General features: G+C 40.6%; 1 protein-coding gene across 1 annotated transcript; it reads right to left on the bottom strand.

Annotated features, from left to right (window-relative positions):
- Positions 1 to 3,940: 3,940 nt before the first annotated feature.
- Positions 3,941 to 4,861, bottom strand: LOC142396221 (olfactory receptor 6N2-like). The gene has a single exon (XM_075478772.1). The coding sequence runs from the start codon at positions 4,859 to 4,861 to the stop codon at positions 3,941 to 3,943; it is 921 nt and encodes a 306-aa protein (XP_075334887.1).
- Between the last annotated feature and the right edge of the window lie 8,267 nt (positions 4,862 to 13,128).

The raw sequence follows: 13,128 nt of genomic DNA, 5'->3' as shown, positions 1-13,128 counted from the left end.
GGACACATCACACACATGAGTTCAGTAGGCCTAATGTATAGGCTACCCTTGTTGCCATGAATTTTTAGTGCTTTAATAAAATGCAATATTTTACCAGTTGATGAGGCTGCATACTTTTTTTTGGAATGGTATGGGTGTTTGCGTTGACCATAACGAGGGCGAAAAAGCCGCCACTGACCTAAACTGTGTGTCCAGGACACGATTAAACACAATGTAACAACAGGAACTTAAACAACGTTCTAATATAATTAAAGCTCGCAACAATGTTGCAAAATATGAGCCCTTTACACACGAGCACGGGTAGAGTTCCACGGTCAGATTGCAGGAAAGGCTCCGTTTTTTGCTCATTAAAATATTTCATTGAAGGAGATATATACAGCTATTTATTGTATTTACATAATATTCTACAAGTTTGCGGTCGCGACCCACAGTTTGAGAACACCCCCCTTTTTTTTTTTTTTAAACCGCACCCCCTGTTAAAAACTACTTCCCACGGCCCTGTGGCTGCTTCGACCCAACCCTTATATCAACTGGGAAACGGGAATAATCATGGGATGGGGGGAAGCCTGTTTGGGCAACTGTTTGAACTCCTCAACCCAGAATATAGGGTAGAGAATTGAACTGAAATTAACATTGTCTCTGTTAACTCCACGATAGACTCTGAATACCCCCAGTTGAGTTCCGTGCCCTCCTGTCACCACCACCTGCAGGAAGTTTTTAAAAAGACCAAGGCCATGTCACTCCCTCCTCATCGACAATATGATTGTGCCATAGATCTGATCCCTGATTCCACCATTGCGAGGGACGACTTTATTCGGTCTTGGGCCCAGAGAGGGAAGCCATGAAGCCACACTGTACCTCTACAGCAAACATCTGCTGCTTTAAATGGTTAGAAGAAACCAATACCTACCAGCCTGCTTTCACAGCTGATCACAGCTGCCAGGCCAGAGTACTCGCTTAGCCGGGTTCCAGAAATCAAATTTATGTTGTCGGGGTCACCATTATGTTGAGGAGAAAAGAGTAGTCAGACTCACCTTTGGAGTCTCTTATGGTGAATTTATTAACAGGAACAACATAGAAACATATAACATGGCAGTATACACAGAATTCCCAACAACCTTAGTTTGTTAGATCCTCTTATAGGCCCTGCTCTCTGCCACATTTCCCAAAGCTAAAGTGATGGCTGTTATGAGACCCCAGTTCCAGATAAGTTGAAAAGGAGATGCTGATAGTGAAGAGCAGAAACAAAACTGAGGGAACGAAGGAGGAAGTTGAAATAATATCTTCCCTTGATCATCATGGAAAATGTGAGATCACTCGCAGACAAAATGGACGAGCAGGGAGTCCTGACAGGGGCACATGGGAATATTGGAAAGGTAATAAAATGTGTTCAGCTGACATGACTGCAGGAAAAACTTGAACACTTCTCAACCCATATTTTATACCACATGGACAGACAAAGACTGCAGATAGAGAGGTAACAGTAAATAACAGTTGCCAACAGATGGTATACTCTTGGAAATTAAACTGAGAAGGAGCATCTTTGTGCCCCAGATGTTGAACTGTATGCTATGAGTTCACCTGTGTTACCTGCTGATGCTGTGTGTGACATAATCAGCTAAGTTGTTGCCACACCAAAAAACAACACTCTCAAAAACATACTCCTGCCTAGTTGTCCTGTCTCTTTTTGAGATAGGGCCAGATCTTGTGGAGAGAACTCCATCTGGCCCCGGTACTCCCAGCGTTGGGTAGAGCTGGGGTCCTACATGGCGTTGTGGGTGGAGGTGTCCCTCGCTGTCTGCGGTGTCCTTCCATTGCAGCTAGTCGTCCCCTGGGCAGCCTTGTCTGGTTCTGGTGGGTCGTCCCTCCCTGCTGGGCTGCTCGAGGGTTGGGCTCCTGCGCTTGGCAGGTTGGGAATGGGGCATATGGGAGGGGGATCTGGTCGCTACCTGTCTCTGTGTCTCTCCGATGTGAGTTCGCATCACGCCTCTTTTAATGCACCTCACCAGCTTCAGAGCTATGACACATAGGGTACATACCATAGCATGATAGGGTTGGAGGTGCTGGCTCCAGGGTGGGGGGCTTTGTGGGAAGGGGGGGCTGCAGCACAGGAATGTGGCCTCCCCTCCTTTTCTAACCTAGCAGCTAGAAAACAGCCTAAACTTCATCGTCACCAACACAGGATATGGGTTAGGGTCTCGAAGCTAGTGAGGTGTGGACCTGCAAGATGTTTTCCATCACCTCGCTCTCCGCCTCTGTATCCCCCTTGCTTACCCTGTCATGTGTGGGGGGCCCGGCTCTTGGGTCGTCCCATGGGGCTGGTGCGGTGATGTCACGGAGGTTGGCGTGCTGGGGAGGGGGTTGCTGCGGAGTTTTCCTGGGTCACTCCCGCCCACTGGTGCTTTTCCACAAAGCCCTGCCAGGATGTTTACCAACTGGATCCCCACAAAGGGTTGGTGGACCCCTCTTGGCTGCCTGTGTGGGTTGGGCGCACCCCCTTTGCCCTTCATCCTGGGGGTGTGCGCTTCGCCCATGGCGGGGTTGTGATGTGGTCGGAATGCTGCACCACTGGTCCGCTGGTCTACTCAGGACATCCTGGCTGGTGCCTGGATTCTGGGTTGGCCCTTTTTCCTGTTGCCTGTCACATGTACAACGATCTCCAACAGGGAAAGCAAAAAGCAGCAGAATGTCTCTGTTTGTTTCTTCACTAACTCAAAATCAAATTGTGACTTAAAAAAAACACTTCATTGTGCATTTTCTACTTTATTTGATTGAGTTTAGCAGAGTTGATTTCCGCCTGGACTTTCAGTTTTGCACATTTAAATACAGCTTTTTCTCTCAGAGGTCAAATTCATTACACTGATTTTGTTGTATAAATTCTGATTCTGGCTCTTTATCAACAAAACCTGTAGAGCTTACTCATCTTACCTTTATCTACATCAGCTGAATTAAAAACTTTTTAAAAACTTAATTCTGGGGCAAATGGCGTGACATGATATAGACATGATATAGACAACACATCGGCTAAAATAACTTCAGCAGTGGTTGCAAAACAGCCTAATAAAGATCAAAGCAGCAGCAGTGATAAATCATGTTGTGGGAGCATCATCTCAGATTAAATCATTCTTAGTGACTGTGCATGACACGGGTAAGTGAAGGTGAATGTGCCAAGGCCGAATTCAAACTTAAACTTACTTTACATGTGTTCTCCACTGGCCTTTAACTGTTCAAATTAATTTACTACAATCTTTAGAATAAGCTGGCAGGCTTCACCAACTCCTTTATGCCCCTCTTTTCTGAACACCACATTTGTTTTAGATCTACAGTTTTTCTCAGTTTCCACCTAAGAGTTTGCTGCAGGAGTGTTGCTGTTCAGTTCTACATATATCTGTAACCACACACGTCTGTAGTGTCCTAATGCAGTTGTATCAGCTGTATATATGGTAGTAATTATCATAAAGTGTGGTGGCTTCTGTTAGAGTGGGATTGTGTGCAGACATAACACGTACACTGTTGTGAAGAGTGTTGTTCATTCCACAAGAAAGAGCTGTGCTCATTTCACATTTCTAACAGCTTTGTACAGTTTGAAATTCATGGAAAGATCGCTCATCAATGTGCGCATTTAACAGATAGTAAACATTCATAGTAAGAATATACACTAGAATAAAAAGAGACATCTCCGAAAGATTCAAATATATAAATTTGTTTTGAAATAAAATGTATCAATGAAATTGATTTCACAAAAAGATGAATCTTCCCTTTGGAGTTGTTCAGATCAAAAAATCATTGATTTGTGTCTGACCACATAAACAGTAAAATGTTTACCATAATATCGATTTTCACTTAAGTGAGAAAAATTACAACAACAAATGATTTTGCATATGAAGACATTTAAATTCTGATCAGGAGATTTATGACACTCAAGTAAGAAAAAACTGAGTTACATTTTGTTTCGACTGAACAGCTTCTTTAAATGTTTGAATATTTCTTTCATTTTCAACCCGTATATGATTGGATTAAACAAAGGATGATACAGAATTATCTGTAATGTCATTATGAAGCGTGCAGTTTTTGGAACATCTGATTCCACTCGGGGTAAAATACCATCATATGCACCCAAACAGGAGAAGCTGATTAAAACCAATAGATGAGGTAAACAGGTCTCAAAAGCCTTTCTTCTGAATTCTTTACAACTTTGGTGAGCTATTATAAATATCCTTGTGTATGTAAAAACTGTGAAAAGCATAGGGAGTGCTAAATTATCCAATAAAATAACAGCACCAAATAAAGTCACTGCTCTTGGTTTTACACACTGAAGTGTGTATATTGCATTGTTACAAAATATTCCTTTTAAATCAAAGTTACATAATTTAGTTTGAAAACTCAGTATTACCTGTACTGCAATATGACAAGCAGGTACAAACCACGACACAACCAGGAGAATACTCACAGTGGTTTTTCTCATGATAGTTGGATATCTCAGAGGTTTACATATTGACACATATCTATCATAGGCCATGGCTGCCAACAGTGACAATTCTGAACAACCTACAGAATAAAACACGAAAAATTGGAAGAGGCAGGCAGAATATGATGTGGTCTGTTTTTCAGATAAAAAGTCAACCAAAAGCTTTGGATAAATAGTGGTGCTGTAAATAACAGAGTTAATTAACAAAGCTGCAATAAAGATGTACATAGGCTCATGGAGATCTTTGTGACGCCAGATCAGGTACACAATAGTAATATTACTACACATTATTAATGTATAGAACATAAACATAATGAAAAAATATAAATATCTGTATGTGTTCATTTCCACAAACCCACTTATATTTATGTCGGTAACATTTAACTTGTCCATTAATGTATTTAAAAAAAAACTATTTAGCTTAATTCATAACACAAACTTGTGGAAATTCAAACTATGCAGGTAGACCAAAATTCATCGAGCACTGACTGGAATTTTCATTACCTGCTTTTGAACAACACCTGGTATACTGGGTTTGATATCATCTGCAATAATACATTAATAGTTTGAGTCAGTGGAAAGTTTTTGGTTTTATCATATTATTTACCCCTCCAGGATCTCTTCTCTGGAGGCCTGCCACACAGTGTGTGCTATCTTTTATTGGACAGTGCAGCATTACGCAATCTTTGCCAAAGCTATGCTCAGATATTTTTTTGGGATCTTTGTTTAATTTATTTTGTTTTTTCATTTATCCTAAGACAATAGATAAATGATTATAAAATAAAGGCTTTAAGCTATTCTCAAAGAAGCTAGTAAAAACGTACAAAGATAAAAAGTTACACAAAATATAGTACAGTATATACGTAATACACATAATGTACAAAATACAGCAGTTGCATAAAATTGACAAACAAAACCTTCATTACACTGAGCATTAACTTACTCACTATCATGTAAAAGCTTCAATATGGTATTTTACAAAAGATATTACATCAACAAAAACACAAAACCATATTTTAGACACAGAAATGAAAATTTCCATCCTAACCCATATGCACCCGCATGCTCCAACATGACACCTGCATAGTCTCCATACCATAACCACTGATCCTCCAAACACACCAACACTGTAAAACAAAATATTTTTGTTTATATTAAGCATATCGGGCAACATTTAACCAATACATGAGACTATGACTTATCATACTGTAAATAATTCTCAAATAGATTGCATGCTATGCTGCTGTAATGATTTTTTGATTTCTGCTGATAATTCAGATTTTTTGGTTGCACAACCAGGCCAACAGAAAAGTTGTTTACACCCAAAAGCAGCTTTCCAAAGTCCAAGTACTGCCTGAAATAAGACCCCAGATCGAGATGAGTTGAAGGGACGACGTTGAAGGGACGACGTTGAAGGGACGACGTTGAGGATGCAGGGCAGGAACAAAACAAAGGGAAAGAAGGAGGAAGTTTAAACCATTTCTTTTCTTGACCATCATGTGAAATGTGAGATCACTGGCAGGCAAAATGGACAAGCAGGGAGCCCTGATAAGGACACACAGGATCCGATATTCGATATTCCGGTATAGACAAAGGTGTGGAGGTAGCCAGTGTTCAGTCCTCAGGTGTTGACTAAACTTTTATAAAATCATTTTAAATAATCAATCCAGCACAGGGTGTCCTTTTCATCACCTGAATTTGAAGCACACTTGGTTTGCCATCATTTGTGCAATGTACAGCTGTGTGAGTCTGTATTAACTTGTCTTTTTTATCATATTGTTTCCTCCTACCCAGCACCCTCCCTACCTAAATGCAGAACACCCACTGTACGTAGGACCCCACGATCCGTGGGGGGCCCCATTTTGCGCAAGGGATTGACAGCACGCAGCATCTGACCAATCAGCGGTTATATGCTCCGACAGGCAGTTGGATGCAGGTGGAGAGATGGCCTCCAAACGGCAGTACGACTCGGTAGCAAGCAAAAGAAAGCAAAGGTCTAAACAAGACGGGGCTCGTGCTTCACTTGAAGGTGGGTATGTTGTTGAAATAAAAAAGAACAACTTTGAGTCATAAATACTCCAGCTGCTAGTCTGCTAATCATGAGGCAGAAGAGAGGATAATTCTGTCTAGATGTGGACTGGAGATAAAATTTCCCAGCGGCCCTGATTATCATTTATTGAATGTCTTGTTAACTGTATATACATTCACCTCTGTTGAAAAAGGTGTGGTTAATTGACCAGTTGGTGGTCGTATGTTGGCTCAGGGTTATTGCCTATCAATGTGGCCTGGCTATCATAAGCATCAACTCAGAAGTGGCACAGCAGCTGTCATATGGCAAGGCAATAGATAAAATCAGATAAAATCAGTAGTTAAAATGTGATTAAGTTTTGAAACTCAAGCTTCAGATTTGGAGCTTTATTCAAATGCAGCTGAAAATAGGTGTGTATTCAACCTGGACAACACTGAGTGTTTCAGCTGATCTGAGGCTTTCTGGGAGTTTGTTCCAGACATGTGGAGCATAGAAGCTGAATGCAGCTCCTCCATATTTGGTTCTGACTCTGGGAACTGATAGAAGACCGGATCCAGATGACCTGAGGGGTCTGGAAGGTTCATACTGGGTCAGGAGGTCACTAATAATAATAATAATAACTTGGGCTCATATGGTGCCTTTCAGGGTACCCAAGGTCGCTTAACAAGAGAAAAGAAGGGGGGAAGGGTAGGGCCGGGGGGGTGGGTTTAAGAAGAGTAGGACATGGAGAAGAGATGTGATTTTAGATTCTTTTTTAACTGTAGTAGAGAGGGGGCAGAACAGATGTGAAGTGGGAGATTGTTCCATAGGGTAGGGGCAGTTGAACAGAAGGCCCTATCTCCATATGTTTTTAGTCTGGTACGAGGAACGGAAAGTAGGTCCTTGTCTGAGGAGCGCAGAAGCCGCGATTGGGAGTAGGGGTGGAGGAGATCAGAGATGTACTTAGGTGTGTGTGAGTGGAGAGATTTGTAGGTCAAGAGAAGGATTTTGTAAGTGACGCGTGCTTTGACTGGGAGCCAGTGAAGTTGCTTTAGGATGGGGGTGATGTGCTGCCAGGGCTTGGTGTGAGTTAGCACCCTGGCAGCTGAGTTTTGAACATACTGCAACCTGTCAAGGGCCTTACTGGGTAGCCCAGACAGGACACCATTGCAGTAGTCCAGATGGGAGGAGATAAATGAGTGGATGAGGGTCTCTGTTACTGAGTCGGATAATGAGGGCCGGAGTCTTGAAATGTTTCTGAGGTGAAAAAAAGGCAGATTTAGTGATACTTTTGATGTGGGACCGAAATGAAAGGGTGGAGTCACTGATGTATTTTGGTCCCAGACCATTCAGAGCTTTATAGACCAGCATCAGAACTTTAAAGTCTATCCTCTGATGGACAGGCAGCCAGTGTAAAGACCTCAGAGCTGGACTGATGTGGTCCACTTTTTTGGTCTTAGTGAGGACTCGAGCAGCAGACTTCTGAATAAGCTGCTAACTGAATTTTTAGGTAGACCTGTAAAGATGGTGTTACAGTAATCAAGCCTACTGAAGATGAATGCATGGACCAGTTTTTCCAGGTCCTGCGGACACATCAGATCTTTTAACCTTGATATATTCTCAAGGTGACGTTGTTATTGCCTTAATGTGTTTTTCCAAATTTAGGTCTGAGTCCATCACTACACCCAGATTTCTGGCCTGGTTGGTAGTTTCTAGGTGTATAGATTGAAGTTTTATGGTGACCTGTTTCTCTTTGGCTCCAAAGCCAATTACCTCAGTTTTGTTTTTATTGAGCTGGAGAAAGTTGTGGCACATCCAGTCATTAATCTCCTCAAAGCATTTACCAAGAGCCTGTACAGGGTCTCCTGGTGACATTGTAATGTATACAGTGAACCCTCGCTATAACGCGGTTCACCTTTCACGGTCTCGCTGCTTCACGGATTTGCATCGTGCATTGTGTTCTGCATTCTGATTGGCTAAACGGTCTCTCCGCTTCTTCTCTACCTGTGTGTCAATAAAGTTGCGGTTTAGTATTGTAGTGTTATTGGGCGTAAATGTTTATCTCGATAATTAGGGGCACCACCTCTTGCTTTGTTTGAACTTATTTAAGTTACAGTCCAAAGAGGAAAACTGTTGATACAATAAAATGGGTAGTCCCACTGATTCGTAAGTTCTGTTTGAAGTGATAATCGGCTTAATAAACTGTCCGTGACACGCTTGAATGGATTACATACAAACATTTATTCAACATTCCACAGGTATATAGGTGTATAAACAATTGATAAGAGACAGAATATGGGTATTTTGCAATAGTTATAAGGAAACACGGTTGAAAGGGAGAGATAACTAAGGGGAGGACTAGTGACCTGGGGTTAAAACGTTAATACTAAGTCTGGGCCTTCACACGGAGCTGCTATGGCTAATCACTTCGGCCGGTTATTTCCTACGGATCTCTGCACAACCATCACTTTCAGAGGAAAGGGTCAGCATTCAGAGTTCAGCAGAATTCCACTGCTTCAAAGATCTCAGAATTCAGCACCTTACTTTGTCGTAGAGTAGCGTGGTTCTTTTACAAGGTGAGCGTCAGTCCTTGGAGGCTGTGTTTCTGTGGTAACCAGTGGGATGACGTCGAATCTACTTCTTCTTCTTCTTCTTCTTCTTGGGCCGGGCTGTATGAGTTAGGAAACACTCGCGTGTATCGGACCAGACTTTTATATAAAAAAAAAGGAAGTCTAAAAAAATGGGAATTAATAGTTACGGAGTAAAACAGAGAGAGGACAAGAGAGTTGCGGGGTGAAGACAAGATGACAAGAGAGCAAAAATTGTAAGAGAGCAAAAATGGTAAGCGTGAGCTGAGGGGACAAAGGGAGTGGTCAAGGCTCGGAGGACCACCGGGAGGTCCCAGAGTTGCGGATTTTGAGAGTAAGAAGTAAGAGAGCGAATATCCTGCGCGCCTCTGCCTTTAAGCTTGAGGTCACGTGTCAGCTTTCGTCCAATCAGCGTTTTAGCTGGCCCCCAACCCAAAAAGCTAAAAAGGGGGGTGGAACTGTAAAACTCAGAACAAAAGGGAAAATTGTCTCTTTCAAACGCATTTACCTACGTTACACTGATTTATACAATATAATGTTCCTAACAGACAATAATGTTGCATAAAAGCAGGCATAAACACAAATATGAGCATGAAACAGTTATCAGCATACAATACTTCATATTATCATGATAGAAATGGTATGACAAACTTTTGGTTACTGTTAACTAGAATAATCTGCAGCTCTTTGAGTAATACCTGTGGAATTAACACCATTGGGTTATGCATTGCACATAATGAGAACATTAAACATCCATAGTTGAAATTGTCCATGGTCATTAGGCTGACATAGTGAAAAGTGTCCGTCATCCGTGTCCTTTGGGTGGCGCTGTGGTTCCACGGAAGAATTTCTATTAAATCCAATATTCCATAACTTGGTAACTACTTCATGTAAAAGAATGGCGAATGTTTCAAAATGATCTGTAGATTTATGCAGTTCCGATTTTAACAGTTTTATTCCAGGAAGAGTGAGGATTAGGATTGATTCTTGTTCTTCTAAAAATAAGAGAGTTGAACATTCCTTGGCTGGTACCAGGAAGGAAAGAAAAGCAAGCCTGATCTGTTTCTCTGTCAGAGGGTGTCAGTTTGCATAATTTATTATGCGTGGCTGGCGTGGAGGAGAGAATCTCACAAAGAAACTCCAGTTGGTCAGAATTCACATCTGGGTCCTTATCTTCTTTAGGTAATCCGTTAAGAGGATCGTAAACAGTGAAATGTTTTTGATGTCAAGACATTTGAAAAAGTGGGGAAGGTTTTTATGTAAACATCTCCGTTCTCTGTCTTTCCTGAGAGCACGCTACAGTATGTACACGTACACGTTCATTACAGTTCTCAAACATAATCGATGGTGGCATGTCGGTATATAAGAATCTTTTTGCCCAGAAGAAAAAAGAGCGACAACAACTACCGATAATTATGTTCTTCTCTCGAAAAAACACACCTGCACCACGGGCTTTAGAAGAAAAAAACGCTACAGAGCGGAGTCAGGATGCAGTGGCTCAGTCAGAAGAGCAGTGAACTAACGTGAGTCACTATTTGTCCCACTGTACTTTGTATTTTTTTTCAAAATCATTTTTCATTTTCTACCGTTCCAATCCAATGACTCGGGTCGCGGTGGGTGGTGCTGATCTCCGCAATTTGAAGCCTTCAGTTCGTATTGATGATTAAAATGATTATTTTACAATACAGTAGTTATTTGTAAAAAAAAAACATTTATACAGTACTTTTATTTGTTAAACAAATGCTTGGGCCTATAAAAAGGTTTTGTTCTTTGGTTTCAATGTATTATGGAGTATTTCATTGTATAATAATTGTAAAAGAAATAAAGGTTACTACTTCACGGATTTCGCCTATCACGGGTTCTTTTTGGAACGTAACCTGCGCGAAAAACGAGGGTTCACTATATCTGTGTGTCATCTGCTTAGCTATGGTAGTTTATTTTGTTGTTTTTTTATAATCTGTGCCAGTGGGAGCATGTACATGTTAAACAGAAGAGGTCCCAGGATGGAACCTTGGGGAACTCCACATGTGATTGTCGTCTGCTCAGATATAAAGTTACCTATTGACACAAAGTACTTCCTGTTCTCTAAGTATGTTTTGAACCAGTTTAGTACAGTTCCAGAAAGACCTGCCCAGTTCTCCAGTCGTTTGAGTAATATATTGTGGTCAACTGTACCAAATGCAGCACTGAGATCTAGTAAAACTAAGACTGACATTTTTCCGCCGTCTGTATTCAGACATATGTCATTACACACTTTGGTCAGAGCAGTCTCAGTGCTGTGGTGCTGTATAAATCTCTGACTGGAAGGTGTCATAGCAGTTATTTTGTTTTAAAAAGTAAGTAAGCTGTTGAAAAACCACTTTTTTAATGATCTTACTTAAAAATGGGAGATTTGAGATAGGCCTGTAGCTGTTCATTTGTGTCTTGTCAAGATTGTCCTTTTTCAGTAGAGGTTTGATTACAGCTGTTTTTAGTGGCTCTTGAAAAACACATCTGACATTAAAGACAAGTTCACGATCAGCAACAGGTCTGATGATGACTTTCCATCCAGAAAATGCAGACGGGTGCATCTGTGAAAAGCTTGTTCCATTTGTTGAAAGAGACTGTTCATTTGATTTGTTCCTACTAATAAAGGTTGTAAACCTAAATGGCATATCGTGATACAATCATTATGTAATTGGGGGGGCCTCAAAATAAAATTTTGCTTAGGGCCCCAGTTTGGCCAGGGACGGCCCTGGCCCTACCTCATCTCTGAAGGCCTGCTATATTTCTGAATGTCTTTTTTTTAGACAGTGCAACTTTACACAATATTTTAATATCACAATATCAATATAAGTAAAGCAAGGTAAAGTAAAGTTGGTATTAATAACTCACACAACTTCAGGGATTGTGAGTTATTTGTTTCCCTTTAATTGGTTTTAACTAGTCCAGAAACAATGGAAAATAAATACACCTTTTTCTCTCAGAGGTCAAATTCATTACACTGATTTTGTTGTATAAATTCTGATTCTGGCTCTTTATCAACAAAACCTGTAGAGCTTACTCATCTCACCTTTATCTACATCAGCTGAATTAAAAACTTTTTAAAAACTTAATTCTGGGGCAAATGGCGTGACATGATATAGACATGATATAGACAACACATCGGCTAAAATAACTTCAGCAGTGGTTGCAAAACAGCCTAATAAAGATCAAAGCAGCAGCAGTGATAAATCATGTTGTGGGAGCATCATCTCAGATTAAATCATTCTTAGTGACTGTGCATGACACGGGTAAGTGAAGGTGAATGTGCCAAGGCCGAATTCAAACTTAAACTTACTTTATATGTGTTCTCCACTGGCCTTTAACTGTTCAAATTAATTTACTACAATCTTTAGAATAAGCTGGCAGGCTTCACCAACTCCTTTATGCCCCTCTTTTCTGAACACCACATTTGTTTTAGATCTACAGTTTTTCTCAGTTTCCACCTAAGAGTTTGCTGCAGGAGTGTTGCTGTTCAGTTCTACATATATCTGTAACCACACACGTCTGTAGTGTCCTAATGCAGTTGTATCAGCTGTATATATGGTAGTAATTATCATAAAGTGTGGTGGCTTCTGTTAGAGTGGGATTGTGTGCAGACATAACACGTACACTGTTGTGAAGAGTGTTGTTCATTCCACAAGAAAGAGCTGTGCTCATTTCACATTTCTAACATCTTTGTACAGTTTGAAATTCATGGAAAGATCGCTCATCAATGTGCGCATTTAACAGATAGTAAACGTTCATAGTAAGAATATACACTAGAATAAAAAGAGACATCTCCAAAAGATTCAAATATATAAATCTGTTTTGAAATAAAATATATCAATGAAATTGATTTCACAAAAAGATGAATCTTCCCTTTGGAGTTGTTCAGATCAAAAAATCATTGATTTGTGTCTGACCACATGAACAGTAAAATGTTTACCATAATATCGATTTTCACTTAAGTGAGAAAAATTAAAACAACAAATGATTTTGCATATGAAGACATTTAAATTCTGATCAGGAGATTTATGACACTCAAGTAAGAAAAAACTGAG

The sequence above is a fragment of the Odontesthes bonariensis genome, chromosome 12 (assembly GCF_027942865.1).
Source record: "Odontesthes bonariensis isolate fOdoBon6 chromosome 12, fOdoBon6.hap1, whole genome shotgun sequence".
In the NCBI taxonomy this organism is placed as follows: Eukaryota; Metazoa; Chordata; class Actinopteri; order Atheriniformes; family Atherinopsidae; genus Odontesthes; species Odontesthes bonariensis.
Note: the sequence above shows the minus strand (reverse complement) of the source record. Positions and strands in the feature narration are given on the sequence as shown.